We start from the raw sequence: 15,753 nt of genomic DNA, 5'->3' as shown, positions 1-15,753 counted from the left end.
AAAAATTATGTATGTCCCTTCTTTTCAGTTTCAAAACTCATACTGAACAATGAGTTCCATGTTGTAAGAGAGGATTTATTTTTGCACCTGTCTTTGCCCACATATCAAACACAAGTGCTGTTCCACCGGTATCTTAAATACCAGGAAGAGCAGCCTTGGTGGACAGATTCCAGACTAAGACAGACAACTTCTGGATGGTTAGCCACACATCAGAACATTGTCTGATATTCATCCGGAAAGTGGAAAGCACTCAAGATACGGCTGGGGAAGAGTTACCTCCTCAAAGTAGAGTTCATCTTAATGATGTAGATGGAGCGAAGGTTTTGGCAATACAGCACAACTCAAAATAAGAAGGAGCAGCTATAAACATCCACTGAATGTGGACTGTATGAAGTATGAGACCAGGAAGATTGGAAGTCACCAAAAATGAAATGTAACACATAAACTATACCCTAGGCATTCAGGAGCTAAAATGGACTGATATTGGACATTGTGAATCAGATAATCATATATAGTTTACTATGCCAAGAATGACATATTGAAGAGAAATAATGTCACATTCATCATCAAAAAGAGCATTTCAAGATCTTGAAATACAACACTGTTTGTGATAAGATAATATCTATATGCCTACAAGGAGACCTGTTACTACCACTATTATTCAAATTCCTGTATCAATACTAACGCCAGTGATGATGAAATAGAAGAATCCAACCAATTTCTTCCATTTGAAATTGTTCAAATAGTCAATCAAGATAAATTGATAATTACTGGTGGATGGAATGTGAAAGTTGGAAACAGAGGAAGGATCAGTAGTTGGAAAATATGGTCTTGGTGATAGCCATTATGTTGGAGATTGTAAGATAGAATTTTGCAAGACCAGTGACTTTTTCATTTTAAACACATTTTTCAACAATGGGTCACACAGGAACAACATTGACTGCATCTGTGGGAAAAATGATGGGGAAGCATAATATCACCATCCAAAACAAGCTCAGGGCAGACTGTGGAAGAGATCATCAATTGCTTTTGTGCAAGTTCAGCCAGAAACTGAGGAAAATGAAGACAGTCCACAAGAGCCAAAATACGACCTGAAGAATTGTTGTTGTTGCCAAGTGCTGTTGAGTCAATTCTGACCCATAGTGACCCTGTATAGGGTTCCTGAGGAGCAGCTGGTGAGCTTGAAACACTGACCTAGCAGTTGAAATCAACTTTGCAGTCCAGCACATGAACATACAGGAATTTAAGAATACCTCATCTGAATTTAGAGACCATCTCAAGATCAGATTATGTGCATCAGCACTAATGACCAAAGAGTTGTGGGATGACATCAAGAACATTTTTTTCATGAAGAAAAAAAAGGTCATTAAAAAGCCAGGAAAAAAAGAAAAGAAAAGACCAAAAAATGGGTCTTAGAAAAGACTCTGAAACTTGCTGCTCAGCATAAAGAAGTTAAAAAGTAACTAGAAGAAATGATGAAAATTGTTGAACAGAAATTTCAAAGGGCAGCTGGAGAAGACAAAGTCAAGTATTATTATGAAATGTGCAAAGACTTGGAGTTAGAAAACCAGAAGGGAAGAACATGCTCAGCAATTCTCAAGTTGAAAGAACTGAAATAAAAATTCAAGCCTCCAGTTTCAATACTGAAGGATTCTATGGGCTAAGAGGACTTGAAGTACTTACTGATGTAGATCAAAGAAAATGGACTTCACCATGGGTTGCATCTCAATGTAAAGAAAACAAAAATCCTCATAACTGGACCAATAAATAACATCGTGATAAATGGAGAAAAGATTTAAGTTGTCAAATATTTCATTTTATTTCACTCCGCAATCAATATTGCTGGAAACAGCAGTTAAAAATAAAATGCCATACTGCAGTAGACAAATCTGTTGTAAAAGAGCTCTTTAAAGGGTTAAAGAGCAAAGATATCATCTGTGCCCAACCCAAGCAAAGGTATTTTCAATGGCCTCATATGTATCTGAAACCTGGATATGAATAAGGAAGATCAGAGAGAAACCGGTGTTCTGAATTTTGGTGCTGGAGAAGAATATTGAAAATACCATGGGCTGCCAAAAGAACAAGCAAATCTGTTTTGGAAGATGTGCAGTGGGAATACTCCTTGGAAGTGAGGATGGCGAGACTGTACATCTTTGTGGGAGCAGACATCTTTTTGCCTCAGAGCGGCTGGTAGGCTCGAACCATGGACCTGGTGGTACTCTGTCTTATGGGGTTGCAGTCCTCTGTGTATGTCCAATGGAACACACAACTTATCAACAAATGTAGTCCAACAAAAGCTCTCAGTATATGAACACTTTGGAATCATCTGCCATGCAGCTTGAACTCTGTATATGGAAATGATGCACTACTCTGCCATGTTGCTAGCTCTCTGTATATGGTCATTTTGGACTCATCTGACATATAGCTAGTACCATGCATTGTATACTATGGAAGTGATTTGAGAGTACTTTCAATGTTCTTCTGTGCTTTAAGATTCAGTGAGATGGGAATACAAGAACAATGAGATGAATGCTTTTTATTTAGCCTAAGTAAGCTGTTGTTGTTGTTAGGTGCCATCGAGTTCATACTGACTCATAGTGACCCTATGCACAACAGAATGAAGCACTGCCCGGTACTGGGCCAACCTCGCTACTGTTGCCACGCTTGAATCCACTGATGCTGCCACTGTACCAATCCATCTCGCTAGGGGTTTCGCTCTTTTTCTCTGACCGTCCACCTCACCAAACATGATATCCTTCTCCAGTGACTGGTCCCTCCTGACAATATGCCCAAAGTATGAGTGAAGAAGTCTGGCCATCCTGGCCTTCAAGGAGCACTCTGGCTTCACTTTTTCCAACACAGATCTGTTGGTTCTTTTGGCAGCCCATGGTATTTTCAGTATTCTCCTCAAACACCATAACTCAAATGCATCAATTCTTCTACGATTTTCCTTATTCACTGTCCAACTTTTGCATGTATATGAGGTTATTGAAAATACCATGTCTTAAAGGATAGTTTAGGTGCTGGGGAGGGAGGTAATACACAAGAAGGGGGAGGGGAATGGAAGAACAAGGCAGATGGGAGCTCAGTTAGGCAGGTTTGCATGGGCTAAGTGGGACAGAGGTAAATAATGATGTATGTACAACCTTGGAACATTAGGGCTCTGGGATGCAGGGACTGAGGCATGGTTTGAATGGATAAAAGGGGGGAAATAATGTTAAGATGCTTGGATGTCTTTTGAATCTTGGTTTTCCTTGTATACCATTGTAAAATAGACACTTGAGAGAGAGAGAAAGGAATAGCCATAAATGTCACCATAGGAAGCTTGTAAGTCTGTATTCTGCCTATAACTGATTGTTGTTGTTGTTGTTACGTGCCGTTGAGTTGGTTCCAACACATAGCGACCCTGTATAGGGTTTCTGAGGAGTAGCTGATGAACTTGAACCACCAACCTTACAGTTCAAATGGCTTTGCAGTCTGGTGCATTAACCCACAGTGCCACACCAGGACTACTACTGACTGGAATACCTAAAATGGGCTACAACTTGCCCAGTGAAGGAGGCTTCCTGTGGAGCCTCTGCATTGCATAAGATCATAGGTGGAATTCTGAACCCCATCCAGAATCTTCTGAGGTGGGAAATTTCCACTTGAAAGGACAAGCAAATCAGCCTGGAGCAGCTAGAAGATACTTCTTGAAAGAAAGACCTACAGGAAACACACACACACACACACACACAAAACAGTAACGGCAGTCTGACTGACTACTATAAGAACAAGCAAGTTGCTCGCCCAGGAGACATCAAGGCAAGTGGTCGGTTCTCCTCAGGGCAAACCCCCTTCTAAGATTAACACTCAAGGGGAATACACCAGCAGACACGCACTCTGACTGGTGACCACATTGGTCTCCAGCAAGGGGAAGTGAGGAAAAAACAGCAATGAAGCTGTGAGCTAAGCCTTACCACATTCAATAGACTCCTGTAAACCCAGGTGGAGACCTGGTTGGCCAGCAGTGTGGCAAGATCTGGGGACTCCTGGGCCCAGAGAGAGTGACATAGCCACAGAGGACTAGAGCAGAGAGTGAAGCATCCAGCTGATAAGAAGTGAGGGGATATGCATAAGAACACCCACACTTGCAGATAATACTCACTTGACTTGGCTTCAATGGCTGGATGATCAGAACTCAACTAGAAGAAGAAAGGAGAGGAAAAAAAGAGTAATCTGATACAATTTGATGAACTTGACCTACACCTATGGATGCAGTAGCTCAAAAGAGGAAACAAATCTTTACAGCGAGGATCATTCCCACCCCCTCAAAACACAGGGTAGATAGGGATGGGCTACCCAAAATTGGGGGGTGAGTTTACAAAGGTAAGAAGTGACTGGCTTACAAGCTTTCAAGAGGGAGTCTAGATCCAGAGGGTGCAGAGGAAGGTAGAATCACTGAGAAGCATCCAATCTGTCTGGGTGGGGCTGATGAAAGGAGATGGGGATAGGACTCTTGTGGTATGATAGTGAATAACTGTTATCAGGAATGACTGTGAGGGTTGGAAATGTAAAGGTAAGATGTCTTGTAGCAAAAGGATGGGGTTGGTTAACTTTGCAGTGTAGGAGCAGAGGTCCCGGGGACCATCAAGGGAGAAGAGCGAAGTGTGGGACTCTACCCAGAGAAACAGAGACACCAGAGATGGAGGCAGATCGACGATGACATGGAGAGATGGAGCGTCTGGGGACTCTAGCCCCAGAAAGGGAGAGGGGCTGTGTGCTGACGACCGGTGGGCAGGCTTGTAGTGTATACCCTTTGGTTGGTTGATGATGCATGGAGGGGATTTTTAACCATGGCAATGAAACGGTATACGATAGGATGAATGTAAATAAAGCTAATGTTCTCCCATGTAAACTATCACATAATTCATAATAAAACATTGAAAAAAAAAGAAAAGAAAATACCATGTCTTGGGTCAGGTGTACCTTAGTCCTCAAACTGACATCTCTTCTCTCAATAAAAGGTTTTGTTCTTTAAAAAGATCTTGTGCAGCAGATTTGCCTAATGCAATACGTCGTTTTATTTCTTGGCTGCTGCTTCCATGAGTGTTGATAGTTGATCCAAGAAGAATGAAGTCTTTGTCAACTTCAACCTTTTTTCCATTGACACAAATGTTTTTATTGGTCTAGTGGTGAGGATTTTAGTTTTCTTTACATTGAGATGCAATCCATACCAAAGGCTATGGTCTTTGATCTTCATCAGTAAATGTTTTAAGTCCTGTTCATTTTCAGCAAGCAAGGTTGTATCATCTGCATATCGCAGGTTGTTAACGAGTCTTCCTCCAATCCTGATGCCACATTTTTCTTCATATAACTAAGCTTCTCAGGTTATTTGCTCAGCATACAGGTTGAATAAGTATGGTGAAAGAATACAACCCTGTTGTACACTTTTCCTAATTTGAAATCATTCAGTGTTCCCATGTTCTGTTCGAACAACTGCCCCTTGGTCTACGTACAGGTTCCTCATGAGCACAGTTAAATGTTCCATAATACTCATACTTAGATTCTCAATGTTGTCCATAGCTTTTCATGACCCACATAATTGAAGGCCTTTTGTAGTCAATAAAGCACAGATAAACATCTTTCTGGTATTCTCTGCTTTCAGCCAAGATCCATCTGGCGTCAGCAATGATATCCCTCATTCCATGTCCTCTTCTGAAACCAGCTTGAACCTCTGGAATTTCTCTGTCAATGTATGGTTGCAGACATTTCTGTCTTATCTTTAGTAAAACTTTACTGTCGTGTGATATTAAAAATATTTTCAGATGATTTCTGTATTCTGTTGGGTCATCTCTCTTTGGAATGGGCACAGATACGGATCTCTTCCCATTGCTGGCCAGATACTTGTTTCTCAAATTTCTTGGCAGAGATGAGTGAGTGCCTCCTGTGCCGCCTCACTTTGTTGAAAGATTTCTATTTTTATTCCATCAATTCCTGGTGCCTTGCTCTTTGCCAATTCCTTCAGTGCACCTTGGACTTCTGGATTTCTGTTGGCTTACACTGAGCATTTCTAGAGTCATAGCAGAAAAGAAAAAATTGAGTTTCAAAATTTTTGTTCCAGGGTCATCTGATTGGAAGAGAATTTCCTAGTTCCTTATATGCACATTTTTATCAGATGCATATATTACAGTTCACATTCCGATGGCAGGTGGTTACCTCGTACTAGTAGCTTCCTATTTTACTCACCCAAACCTTGATTAGGGAATTGTCTTGATTAGGGAAATACACAAATATATACTCTTCTGGTACCTTTGTATCTAGAGAAGATGGTAAAAGATGATTAGAGGCATGAAAAGAATTCCTTGGCTTCATGTTTTTCTAAATGAGAAATGCTTCTGAAAAAGGTAGAAATAGGTCACCATGAATATAAGCAGACCACAAATCTGATGAATTTCTGTTGTGTTTTGGGTCTTTATAGCAATATCTTACAACTAACTGCACAGCCCCTCTGGGCCAGCAGTTCCCTTTTTGGGACTTTGTTCAAAGAAACCATTAAGAAAACACATAACTAGAGAGTTGTAAAGTTCTTCATTGTTGTTTATACAATAGAAAAAAATGGAAACAAAATAAAGGTTTATTAATGGAGGGTGGCCACATACACTGACCTTCAATAATACGATGGGATACCTTGCTGTCGCTTATTACTAGCCAAGAGATTGTAGATAAAAATAAAATCTTGCTTAAACTGTAGTCAGTCTTTCAAAGGTTCTCAACTGAGGACAGTGAGCTAGAATGGAAGAAAATAACCCCATAGGTGTTTGCTGTTGATGTTAGGTTCTGACTCATCGCGGTCCTCTGCACAGCAGAAGGAGACACTGTCTGGTCCTGTGTCATCCTCACAATTGTTACATTTGAGCCTATTGGGTTATTTTGGTGTTTTTTTTTTTTTTTTTGAATGCTTTATTGTGAATTATGTGATAGTTTACATGGGAGGACATCAGCTTCACATTGATCCCGTCATATATACTTTCTTTGCCATGGTTACCATCCCTTCTATGCATCATTGATCAACCAAAGGGCATACCCCACAAGACTGCCCCCCTGTCATCCACACACCGCCCCCCTCTCTCTCTAGGTCCAAAGTCCCCAGCCGCTCCATCTCCCCATGTCATCATCTCTGCCTCTATCCCTGGCATCACTGCTGCTCTGGGTAGGGTTCTGTTCTCTGCTCTTTGAGCCCATTGTTTTTGCCACTGTGCCAATCCATCTTGTTGGAGGTCTTTCTTTTTTTCACTGAACCTCTATTTGACTAAGCATGATGTCCTTCTCCAGGGACTGGTCCCTCCATACAGGTCCAAAGTAAGAGAGATGAAGTCTCGTCATCCTGTTCAAACGAGAAGGTGAGATGATGGTACTTTCAAGTTTCCTCTGTGCTCGAACATTCAACGAAATGTGAATGATACTTTGTTGCTGTTGCTGTTAAGTGTTGTTGAGTTTGTTCTGACTCATAGCGACCCTGTATAGAGTTTCTGAAGAGCCGCTGGTGAGTCTGAATCAATGACCTTGCGGTTCAAACCGACCTCGTGGTCCATTGCTTGTCCTCTGGCACCACACTATGCTAGAGACAGTTACAGAGAAATTTTAGATTTAATAGGGTTCAGGAGAAACTATACATCGTCTGATCTCTTGACTACTGCTTCCGCGAGTGTTGATAGTTGATCCAAGAAGAATGAAGTCCTTGACAACTTCAATTTTTTCTCCATTGATAAGAATGTTGTTTATTGGTCCAGTGGTGAGGAGTTTTGTTTTCTTGACATTGAGATGCAATCCATACCGAAGGCTGTGCTCTTTGATTTTCATCAGTAAATGTTTCAAGTCCTCTTCACTTTCAGCAAGCAAGGTTGTATCATCTGCATATCACAGATTGTTAATGAGTCTTCCTCCAATCCTGATGCCACATTTTTCTTCATAGAATCCAGCTTCTCGTATTATTTGCTCAGCATACAGGTGAAAGAACACAACCTTGTTGCACACCTTTCCCAATTTTAAAACATTCAGTGTTCCCATGCTCTGTTCGAAACCAATAGATCTGTTTTGGAAGAAGTGCAGCCAGAGTGCTCCTTGGAGGCCAGGATGGCTAAGCTTCCCTCTCTCATACTTTGGACATATTGTCAGGAGGGAACAGTTGCTGGAGAAGGATGTCATGCTGGGTAAAATGGAGGGTCAGAGATAAAGAGGAAGACCCCCAACGAGATGGATCGGCCAGGTGGCATCATTGATGACGTCAAGTGTGGCGGCGGTAGTGAGGTTGGCCCAGGATCGGACATTGTTTCATTCTGCTGTACATGGGGTCGCTATGAGTCGGTTCAACTCGATAGCTCCTGGGCTCATTCTGTACTGATTTGTGAAATGAAAAGGAAAAAAAAACCCATAAGAGCTTTATACACTGTCTTTGGGAGAAAACCTTTCGAATCACAGACATCCCTCAAATACATGGACCACCCCAACACTTGTATGTACAGAGGGAGCTTCAGAAAGTTCATGAAAAAATGAATGTAAAGAGAATGGAAGTTTTGAAGCCCTGTTGTGTGTGGCCACTCCTTCCTTGGTGCCTCCTTGGGAACATTCATAGACTGTGAACAACACCGCGTCAGTTCATGTGATTCTTTTCCCTTTAGCAGAAATAGCATGACATATTTCTTAATATCTTTAGCCTCAAGCACAGTGAAAATCTTGTATCCGAGGCCCCCCAAAATGTTTGTTTAATAAACAATGTTCACTAGACAATGTAGGCAGAGCTTTACCTTTCAAATGGGCATTTGATTCGTTGTGTCTTTGCTGTAACTGGAGTCTACTGCAGACCTAATGAAGCATCACATCAGAAGGAAAACAATATTATGTTATTAAATAGGAGAGTGAAGACTCTGTTCTCCTGTGGCACCACTGGGTAGGTTCAAACCACCAACCTTTCAGTTATTATTTGAGTGCTTAACCATAGTGTCACCAGGATTTCCTTCTGTGAGCTTAGTAAGTGCGAATTTCATGTTTATAACATATTGCACTGCTCTGGCCAACTTCCTCTGCCCGCCCCCCCGCCTTCATAAGTTTCTGGGGTCTCCCTGCATTGACGGATGGAAAAATGGGCAACTGTGAACAGAAATCATTTCCCTTAGATGTGTACTTGGTCTCTAAGGAATTTGGTGAAGAATTCAGAAGCACCAGAGAGATCATTAAACAAAACAAAATGAAATAGGAAAAATAACCTAATGGTGGTGCTGTAGGGTAAGCACTGGACTGCTAACTACAAGGTAGGCAGTTCAAACCCACCAGCCATTCTTTGGCAACTCTTACAGGGTTGCTACAAGTCTGAACTGACTTGATGGCACTTAACAACAACAAAAACATTGAGTCCTGGTGTGGTGTTGTAAGATAAGCACTGACTGCTAACCACAAGGTGGTGGTTCAAACCCACCTGCTGCTCCTTGGAAACCCTTTACAGGGTGGTCCCCTAGGAGTTGGAACCAACTCAATGGCACTTAACAACAACATGGTTGTTGGTGGTGTGCTGTGGAGTCAGTTTCTGTACAGGGTTCCCGAGGCTGTAAATCTTGATGGGAGCAGAAAGCCTCATCTTTCTCCATAAGAGCACCTGGTGGACTTGAACTACTAATCCATAACCCACTACGCTACCAGGGTTCCTGTTGTGTTGTTGTTGTTAAGTGCCGTCGAGTCGGTTTCGACCCATAGCGACCCTGAATAGGGTTTCTGAGGCTGTAAATCTTTACGGGAGCAGATCGCCTCATCTTTCTCCCGTGGAGCAGCTGGTAGTTTCGAACTGCTGACCTACCGGTTCGCAGCCCGATTCGTAACCACTACGCTACCAGAGCTCCTTTAGGATCACTATAAGTTGGAATCAACTCACGGGCAATGGACGTGGCTTTTGGAGTTGATTCTGAAAAGCTATGGGATCATTAAATAGAACAGCATGCAGTTCTGGAAAATAATGTTGTGAAACACAAATACTTTATTGAACAAATAGGTGTTGCAAGTTTTTTCTGGAAAGGTTAAAATATATTTTTTCTGCTCAGATCAAAATATCACTTATTTCAGTTAAAAATAATATAACATACTTGGACACCCTAGTATGACACTGCGGGTTAATGAGCTAGCTGGACTGCAAGGTTGGTTTGAACTGTAAGGTCAGCGATTTAAGCTCACTGGCCACTCCTGGGAAACCCTATATAGGATCACTATGATTTGGAACCAACTTGAGGCCACTAAACAACAACAACAACAACATTTGGACACCAAGAAGATATATAAATGTTAAATAAGTAAATGAGAAGATGTTCAACATGTTTAGTCATGGTTAGTTGTTGTTGTTAAGTGCTGTTGAGTCGCGTGTGACCCATAGCGACCCTGTATAGGGTTTCCAAGAAGCAGCTGGTGAGTTTGAACTGCTGACCTTGTGGTTCAAACGGAACTTGCAGTCTAGTACATTAACCCACAGCACCACACCAGGACTGAAAACTACCTTGAGATAACATGACACACCAATTAGAATGGCTGAAAAAAAATAAAAAAAAAGTGATAACACCAAATGTTTTTGAAGATGAGGAGAAACTAGGTCACTCAGACATTGTCAGTGGAGATGGAAACTAACCTACACCCAGTGTGACTATCAAGTACCACTGATTGATCTAGTGTATAGACTAATTGAATCAAATGAATGCTCACTTGAAAAGATTGTTCAAGAGGTTAGTGTTGGAGATTTGTTCTGACCTCAGATGGGCTCCTTCCAGATGTCTCTTTTCTGTTTCTACAGCTTAGCCTGTAGTGTCAATGAATCTACCTACCAATCTTCTCCCAATTGTTTCTTATCACAACAGCTACTGTCTTTGAGAGTAACCTTGGGTTTGAACTCTCCACATTCTGTTACAAACAAGGTCATTTTCTTTGGGAAGAGATTAGGAGCTATCTGTTTTATGGCCTGCTCGCTCTCCATCTTGAAACAAAATCTCTGACTCAGGGCTCCTAAACTGGGGGTGGGACTCTTCTCTCTGCCTGACACTCCCATTTTAGGAGCTGACCTCAAAGTTCTCTTGTAGTTTTATAAGATGAACTATAAATAAGATGAACACAAGTTTAACCATGAACTCTTTCTGGGGGGAAGAATAAGGTACAGTGTAAGAGGAAATAACTTACCGTCCTTTGTAATCACTTATTCAATAACCATCAACAATAATGAATGAAATTTACCTCTTGTTCTCTGGCATTTTTATGACTTGCTATAGTAGAATTCCTTTCCTTCTTTGTTTTTAGATATATTTTGGGTTTTACCTGGATAAAAAGAGCCAGATCTGAAATCATTATTAAATCAAAACATCCAAACAATATCTGCACGTAAAATTGTCTTCAGATTTCTGCATCTAGGAAGTGAAGAGTGGGATTGAACTCTCCTGGAATGCAGATTTCCAGACTCCGTGGAGCTTAGGGTGACTTTTCCAAGCTATCTCAGGGATGACCTTGGAAGCTTTAACCTTCAGGAAGCTAGATTTTTAAAGTGACCTTTAAGTCACACTTCAGTCTGGGGCCTGGGCATTAGGTTCCTTTGAAGATTCTTTATGAGCAGTCAGTTTTGAGAAGCAGAAACTCTCAGGTCAGAGTGTTGTTAAGTGCCATCGAGTCAGTTCCGACTCATAGCAACACTGTACAGCACCACACTTTGACTAGAAACTGGGCTTTAGGGTAAATTGTTAAGAAAATACTGTCCTGGCTCCATTTCCTTGTCAATGTTGATAACATGCCATGTAAGAATCTTCCCAGGTTCTCTCATCTTCAGAACATTTTTGACTCTCTAGGCCTGGTGTGGGAGTCCTGGTGTGGTGCTGTGGGTTAATGTGCCAGACTGCAAAGCCGTTTGAACTGCAAGCACAGAGGTTCAAGCTCACCAGTCGCTCCTCGGAAACCCTGTAAAGGGTCGCTATGGGTCGGAACCGACTTGACGGCACTTAACAACAACAATGATGTGACACAGTTGGATAATTGCTGGATTGCTAACTACAATAGTGGTAGTTTAAACCCACCATCTGCTACTTGGAAACCCTATATAGTATTGCTATGAGTCAGAAGCTACTTAACAGCACTTCACAACCACAACAAGTCAAAATGTTGGGTCCTGGTGTGGTTCTGTAGGATAGGCACTGGATAGCTAGCCACAGGGTCAGCAGTTCAAATCCAGCTGGCGTAACTCATTACAATCACCTTAGGAAATTAATACAACTCCCCATTCATCTTTGGTTGGCATGATTTTTGTTTAAACAGAAGCTACAGTTATTTCCCCCATTCTTCCTTCTAAACACAACTGAAAATCCTGGACAAATAGAAGAGACTTTGAGAGGTGGAGAGAAGAAGGCTGGCTAGAGACTTTGTTGTTGTTGTTATGTGCCATGGAGTCAGTTCTGACTCATAGCGACCCTGTATAGGGTTTCCGAGGCTGTAAATCTTAACAGGAGCAGAAAGCCTCATCTTTCTCCTGTGGAACCGCTGGTAGTTTCGAACTGCTGTCCTTCAGGTTCACAGCCTGATTTGTAACCACTAGCTACCAGAGCTCCTTTAGGACCACAGAAATGACACTGATGAAGTCCCCTGGTTTTCTTTTTGTCTCATTCACAGTTTTTATTTTTTGGACATCGACTAAGAGGCAGTAGTTCAAACAGAACAAAGGGATTTCGAATGGTTTAAAATCAGGAAAGGTGTGCATCAGGGTTGTATCCACTCACCAAATTTATTCAATGTGCATACTGAGCAAATAATCTGAGAAGATGGATTATATAAAGAAGAATGTGGCATCAGGATTAGAGGCTGACTCGGTAACAATTTGCGATATGCAGATGACACAGACTTTCTTGCTGGAAGTAAACACGCCATGAAATATTTACTGATGAAGAGCAATATCTACAGTCTTCAGTATGGATTGCATCTCAAAGTAAAGAAAATGAAATTTTCTTTAAACCATGATAAACAAAGGAAAGATAGAAATTGTTAAAACTTCATTGTACTTGGCTCCTCAATCAACACTAATGGAACCAACATTAGCCATTATTGCCTTAAGCAAATCTGCTGCTAAAGACCTCTTGAAAGAGTTCAAGAGCAAAGATACTACTTTGAGGACTCAGGTGCACCTGACCCAAGCCTCATATGCATTCGAAAGTTGCACAATGAATAATCAATGCATTTGAATTCTTGTGTTGTCAAAGAATATTGAATATACTCTGGAATGACAGAAGAAGCAACAATCTGTTAGTGAATTAGTACAGCCAGAAGTGAGGAAGGTCTATGGCCAACAGCCAGTGAGGACCTAAGACCATTAGCCTAGCAGTCTGTGAGGAAATGAATCTTGTGAGTAATCATCTGAGTGAGCCTGGAAGTGGATCCTTCCTTAATCCGGTCTGTAGAGGAATGCACAGCCTGGGTCAATATCTTCATTGCAGCCTTGAGAGAAATCTTGAGTTAGAAGCATCCTGCTAAGGAATGGCCAGAAGACGGACCCACATCAACTGTGAGGGACTAAGTATTTGTGACTTTAAGTTGCTACTGCTTGGAGTAATTTTGCTACATACCAATACACTACCAACACAATATTGTGTGTTAAGAGCTTGGCCATTATTACGGTGCCATGGAACAGATACTAGGAGCTGAACAAGTGTCTCTATCTGTCTGGAGCAGCAAAGGAAGAAGGTGAGTTGAGAATAGGAAAAGGAAATGGAATGTGTGATGGATTGCCTCCATGAACAGCCACCTCCTGTGCCAAGAGACTAGCAGAACCGAGTAGTGCCCGACTACCTTTACTGAATATTTGGGTCAAAGAGTCTATAGAAGAATCTGGTCAAAAGGGGTAAAACAGAACAGAATTTCAAATTCTTATGGAATTTTCCAGATTATCTGGAGTCACTGAGGTTGGACCAGCCTCTGAAACTGTTGCCCTGAGATAATCTTGAAACAAAACCAAAAGCATCTCCTGAAGATTCCTTTAAGCCAAACAAGAATTTAGCTTCATTACTAAAGATGCCCCACTTTGAGTATTGTGTTATGTTAGAGCCATCTGTATGGGATTAAATCAACAATGACAATTTGAAAGATTAGCTAAGAAATTTAGGGGGAGCAGTGAGTTTATATTTATAGGGGAAGAACACTTTGAAAAAGAAGGTTGAGAAGGGATGCACAATTCAAAGTAATTAATGTCCCTGAATTGTACATGTAGCAATTGTTGCATTGGTATATGCTCTGCTGTATAATATTCCCAACAACAACAATAATAAAATTACTTCTAAAAAACAAACCTAAAGGTTAGAAAATTCTATGATGAGAGACATGGAACATGATCAGAAAATAATAATTATAGTTGTTAAATAAATGTTGTCAATATCTATGTTGGTATTCGTTGTGTCCAGTCAAATCTGTTCTAACTCATTGTTGTTGTTAAGTGCCATCAAGTCAGTTCTGACTCATAGCGACCCTGTATGTTGTTGTTATGTGCTGTTGAGTCGGTTCCAACTCACAGAGACCCTGTACAGGGTTTCTGAGGTTGTAAATCTTTACGGGAGCAGAAAGCCTTATCTTTCTCCCGTGGAACAGCTGGTAGTTTCGAACTGCTGACTTTCTGGTTTGCAGTCCAATTTGTAACCTACGCTACCAGAGCTCCTTTTAGGGACCCTGTATAGGGAGTAGAAAACCTAAACTGTAAGCCCTATCATAATAATGCTGATATTATGTCAGTAGTAATTGACAAAATAAATGATTATAGTTTAATATGTATACAATTACGTATACAATAAATATACAATTGCAGACTGGTTTTTTTTTTGTTTGTTTGTTTGATTGTTAGTTACAATAAGAAAAGTACCTGTTTAGAATATCTATATACCAAAAGCAAGGAGGAGCCTGGTGGCCAATGGGCTTCACGTTGAGCTGCTAACTGAAAGGTTGGTGATTCGAACCCACCAGCTGTTCTGCAGGAGAAATGTGAGGTTGTTTGCTCCTATGAAGATTTATTTTCTCAGAAACCCCACAGGGGTAGTTCTTCTCTGTCCTTGAGGGTCTCTATGAGTTGGAATCCACGCTACAGAAGAGGATATCAATTATAGCAGAAAGAGTTAACCATACCTGAGGTGTTAACTTGAGAAGGTAAGACTGGGAGTCATTGGAGTCTGAACTGTCAGAGCCTCGACTGCTACAAAAAAGGAAGAAGAAGAATTTATTTTAGTTTACAGAGTGTTTGGGTTGTTGTTGTTGTTGTTAAGTGCCATCAAGTCGGGTCCGACCCATAGCGACCCTGTACAGGGCTTCCGAGGCTGTAAATCTTTTACGGGAGCAGAAAGCCTCATCTTTCTCCCTCGGAGCGGCTGGTAGTTTCGAACCGCTGACCCTAAGGTTCGCAGCCCGATTCGTAACCACTACGCTAGAGTGTTTGGGTAGTATTTTCAAATCTCAGCTGTTGCTTTTACTTGGAAAAAAAAATCCTATTGGAATTGGATTGAAACAGTTCTATTAATAAGACTAAGAAGGCTGTGTTGCAAAGAAAGGTTTAGATGTTTGGCTGTTTCTGACAGAACAGAAATAGAGGTCTTCTTGTTGAATGCATGGAGAGAGAAGACAAGTCAGTCCTATGTCAAAGGAGCTTCAGAGAAGTGACGTTCTCAATGGTCTGACTCAGTACTACGATCGTTAGCATGGAAGTAGTGCCTGGCACATAGCTGTTGTCATGGTGTG

General features: G+C 41.2%; 1 protein-coding gene across 1 annotated transcript in view; it reads right to left on the bottom strand.

Annotated features, from left to right (window-relative positions):
• Positions 1-15,753, bottom strand: part of AGBL3 (ATP/GTP binding protein-like 3) — a 103,382-nt gene that overhangs the window by 23,565 nt on the left and 64,064 nt on the right. Inside the window, 5 exon segments of the mRNA XM_006861231.1 lie at positions 6,229-6,259; positions 6,262-6,299; positions 8,787-8,844; positions 11,242-11,322; positions 15,148-15,214. Coding sequence (XP_006861293.1) covers positions 6,229-6,259; positions 6,262-6,299; positions 8,787-8,844; positions 11,242-11,322; positions 15,148-15,214 — 275 coding nt within the window.

The sequence above is a fragment of the Chrysochloris asiatica genome, unplaced genomic scaffold, assembly GCF_000296735.1.
Source record: "Chrysochloris asiatica unplaced genomic scaffold, ChrAsi1.0 scaffold00041, whole genome shotgun sequence".
NCBI lineage: Eukaryota > Metazoa > Chordata > Mammalia > Afrosoricida > Chrysochloridae > Chrysochloris > Chrysochloris asiatica.
This window is presented reverse-complemented; position numbering and strand designations above follow the sequence as displayed.